Source organism: Eucalyptus grandis, chromosome 5 (genome assembly GCF_016545825.1).
Source record: "Eucalyptus grandis isolate ANBG69807.140 chromosome 5, ASM1654582v1, whole genome shotgun sequence".
Lineage (NCBI taxonomy): Eukaryota > Viridiplantae > Streptophyta > Magnoliopsida > Myrtales > Myrtaceae > Eucalyptus > Eucalyptus grandis.
In genome coordinates this window covers 46,897,706-46,901,369 of record NC_052616.1, presented here as the reverse complement: position 1 = coordinate 46,901,369, position 3,664 = coordinate 46,897,706, and the positions used below count along the sequence as shown (strand labels likewise).

At 40.7% G+C, this 3,664-nt stretch overlaps 1 protein-coding gene across 1 annotated transcript; it reads right to left on the bottom strand.

Annotated features, from left to right (window-relative positions):
* Nucleotides 1-361: 361 nt before the first annotated feature.
* On the bottom strand, nucleotides 362-3,232 carry LOC104431541 (F-box/LRR-repeat protein At3g03360-like). The gene is made up of 2 exons (XM_039313787.1): nucleotides 2,264-3,232; nucleotides 362-709 (listed from the first exon to the last, which is right to left on the bottom strand). The coding sequence occupies exons 1-2, from the start codon at nucleotides 3,230-3,232 to the stop codon at nucleotides 362-364; spliced, it is 1,317 nt and encodes a 438-aa protein (XP_039169721.1).
* Nucleotides 3,233-3,664: the final 432 nt, after the last annotated feature.

Here is a 3,664-nt window from a genome sequence, read left to right as displayed (position 1 = left end):
TTGATAATAAATATGTCACATCAACATCCAATAAAACTTATCACAGCTAACGGAAAGAACAATGATTTTATGGTTTGTTTTGGTTTTGGAAAAGCTGAACCACATCAAACTGCACAATGCAGTTTACTTCCGATTGCAACTTTTTTGTCGCGAAAAAATCCCCTTGAACTGAAACACTAATATTAACCTCTTACCTTGAGAGGTCCATAATTACAACTAGTATAAAACTTAAACTCCTAATACTATCACACTTCACCGAACTTTAAGTCAAAAGAGTGAATACAAATAAGCAGTGAAGTGCCCGAGGCAACATACGCTTGCCTATGAGATCAATGACAAACCCAAACTTTTATGAGGACGCCTATTCAAGAGGATAATAAAATATAACCTTAGCATTTTCCAAAGCTCTTCGAAAGCTGAGCACATCGGTGCTCAAATCAAGTAGTTGCGACAGAACAGTGGCTGGAAGTTCATGTACACGTGTGGGCAATTTAACCTTGATAATCAACTTCTCCAGCACAAGTGCATACCCAAGAAGAAACTTAATCAGAGTGAGCAGATGTTTTGACCAAGAACTACAAGCTCCAAAGCAGATGATCTCAACTCTCTTGAGATGTTTTGACAAACATCCAAAGTTCTCCTTCTGTGAGCACAAGAAAACTTCTTCGTCCAAGTTAAAATCTTCATTAGATTCTTCACCAAGTTGAAACTGCACATAGGTACCCCCATTTAATAAACTTATTTCACACTAGATATGGATCCATGGGGAAAATAAATTCATTGGCTCACTAAAATTTCAGACAAACGACTTTCAATTGTCCATTGCAGATGCCAGTCAGTTTTACTTTATAACGAGTCTTAATCAATTTAAGCTCTTAAACTCGTCTACACACATTAAACATGTCCTCTTTCTAAGTGCTCATCACTAAACCATCGCTAAACTCTTGGCTCAAGATCCTAACACAACCCAACAGCAAAAGAACCTCCAGTACGACACTGCTGTTACTTTAAGACATGAACTAAAACTTGCCCTGCACAAATGTTGAGTAGACCGACAGAGCCATGAGCAAATTTCAAATTCCGAAAGAAATAAGAGTTCGAGATTGATCATCTTTATGTGCTTCTAAAGTTTCTACACACATTAAACATGTCCTCTTCTAAACATTAGTGCAAAGAGGAAGTAAGCACAAGAAGTGATCTGAAAATATCATAGCAAATGAACAAACCTTCGATAGGGGGACGTTAGTCAGCTGTATGACTAATTTTTCCAGGCACCATGATCTTCGTAGCATATATCCTATACTGAGAAGGTCCCGCTGACTATTTAGTCCTTGCAGTATCAGATTTTGACATTCTAACACTAGTGTCAGATTCTGACATTCTAACCGAGGTGGCACTCCTTCCATCTCCAAAAGGGACAGTATCTAATCACATTGAGCAAGCAACATAGAAAATCTGATTAATACTAGTTTTCGGTTTAACATGAATAAATAATGACAAAACTACAGTCCATCCAAATACAATATCCTTTGACCCTATCTCCCAGCCATGAAAAGGCCGACTGATAAGGATACTACAAATAAAAATTAACAAGTGAATCTCTTTAATAATCGAGACTATTTACATATGCTTCTCATGTCGAACTCATGATATATGAAGGATCCGAAAATTCCAATTGTTGGTCACATGAGACAACAAACCTCATTATTGACTGAACTTTCCAAGTTAATCTATCCACTGCCATCCTAAAATATTGTAAGAACACTATGTAAGATGATTATGAAACAACAGCCTGATGTGACAAGAGAGCATGATGCGGTTCTGTCGATCTAAGATGACTAGGTCCACTAAACTTTGTTATATTTGCAAATAATTGTACTTTCTCTATAAACTGAAAGATTGAAAATTCAAGAAACCTTTCTGGAATAATCTCTTTTCGTTTGAAAATTGAGGTGTCTAAGAACGCTGCCCTGAGTGGCATCCCCAATAAAAAGCAATATCTAGTGGCATTCATTGTCCCAAAAATTGTGCGATCCATCTATCGGAGATTAAACATAGGGAAGAAGCTCCACGGCTCACGATATCGTCTTATGCCGTAACTCAGACGGCAGAGTTACCAATCATCCTATCTGCCAATAACTAATTGCACATGAGTCCACAATGATTACCCTTGATGAGGTCACTCAAGTGGGGAAACATACAGCACTAAATGGTGCTAAACACGGAAACCATTCAACAGGAGCACGTAATATTGAGCATGTACCTGCAAACACCAATCACCAATGATAATTGTAGAAACTCTGGGCAGCCTCTCAAGAAATTTCTTCAACAGGTCGCAGGCCATCCTATTGTCACCATGCACACGAGGTAGAATTTCAAAATTTAAGTCGGCTTCAACCAAAGACGATATATCCTCAAGTGACATATGCTCTGCTCCCTTAGAACAAGAGCACGTCCCTGCTATACGCAACCTCAGCAAATGCGGGGCCCTAATCCTCCGTAGGTCAAAGAAATTGGTGATGCTGAGGAACAAGTGTTTGACACTCGTTGAATTTATAATGATGTTATTCAAGTCCACGCACCGACCCAACTCAAGGGACTCTAAAACAGGACTTCCCTTTAAAATACTCGCCAGGATATTATCGCTCAAGTTCACATTTGACATCGACAAAACCTTAAGACGAGGCAAATTAATACTAGTCGCACCCAACGAAAAACGGCACCGACTGACTTGCAGGCGCACCAAACTACTCAAGCAAAACAAGAACTGCGGCAGTATAAACATGCACTCCAAACTATCCACTTCCAGGCGGAGATCCTCCACATGGCGCTGCTCTGCGAAGCGGAGCCACTCCTTGAGCTTGGGGCTATCGGCCTCGTCGTAACAACAAAAGCCATTGACGTGGAATTTCTTCAACGCCAAGGTCGAGGTGTGCTGGCTCAGGACGCTGTCGACGATGCACCGGAAGTCCAAGGAGCGGGTTCTGCGATGGTGAGGCCGGACTCTATTGAATACGAGGTTGGTGGTGACGGTCCTCCATCTGTATCGCCACCGCTTGGAGAGGACGCTGGTCCTCACGACGTCCTCGATGGGCAGATGCGAGAAGATGTCGCGGATCGCGTGGTCTGGCAATGCGCTGATTAGATCCCGAGGGCTCGAAGGAGGAGGAGGTCGGTCGCGGGAGGATTCTGGGCTGAGCAAAATCCTCCGGCGCTTGGAGGACTCCGCCATGGAATTGATGAGATTCTAGGGTTTTCTCTCGGTAGGCAACTCCAGGGCGAAGGACAACGACAATCAGAAGGCCCTTTTAGCTTAACTCCAGGGCGCCGTGGACGGTGGATTTGAAATTCTAGGGTTTCTGCGGATGTTCCCCGAGTTTTCCAAGGATTTTTCTTTTTCTTTTTATTTCGATCCGATTTCCTATCCTTTTTTAAACACACTGCGTTATCCTTCAAATTTTTTAAATATTTTTCCTAGTTTGAATTATTAACAGTTTGTGCAATAAATTATAACTTATCAAGTATAATAAAAATCACTTTAATTTACTATGGTAATTAGCATCTGATTATTTAAGCTTAATAATCGAGTTATCTTATAATATAATTTTCATTTCATTGGGTAATTAATAATTAATAACTTAATCCAAGTATGGTTGCTTATGGA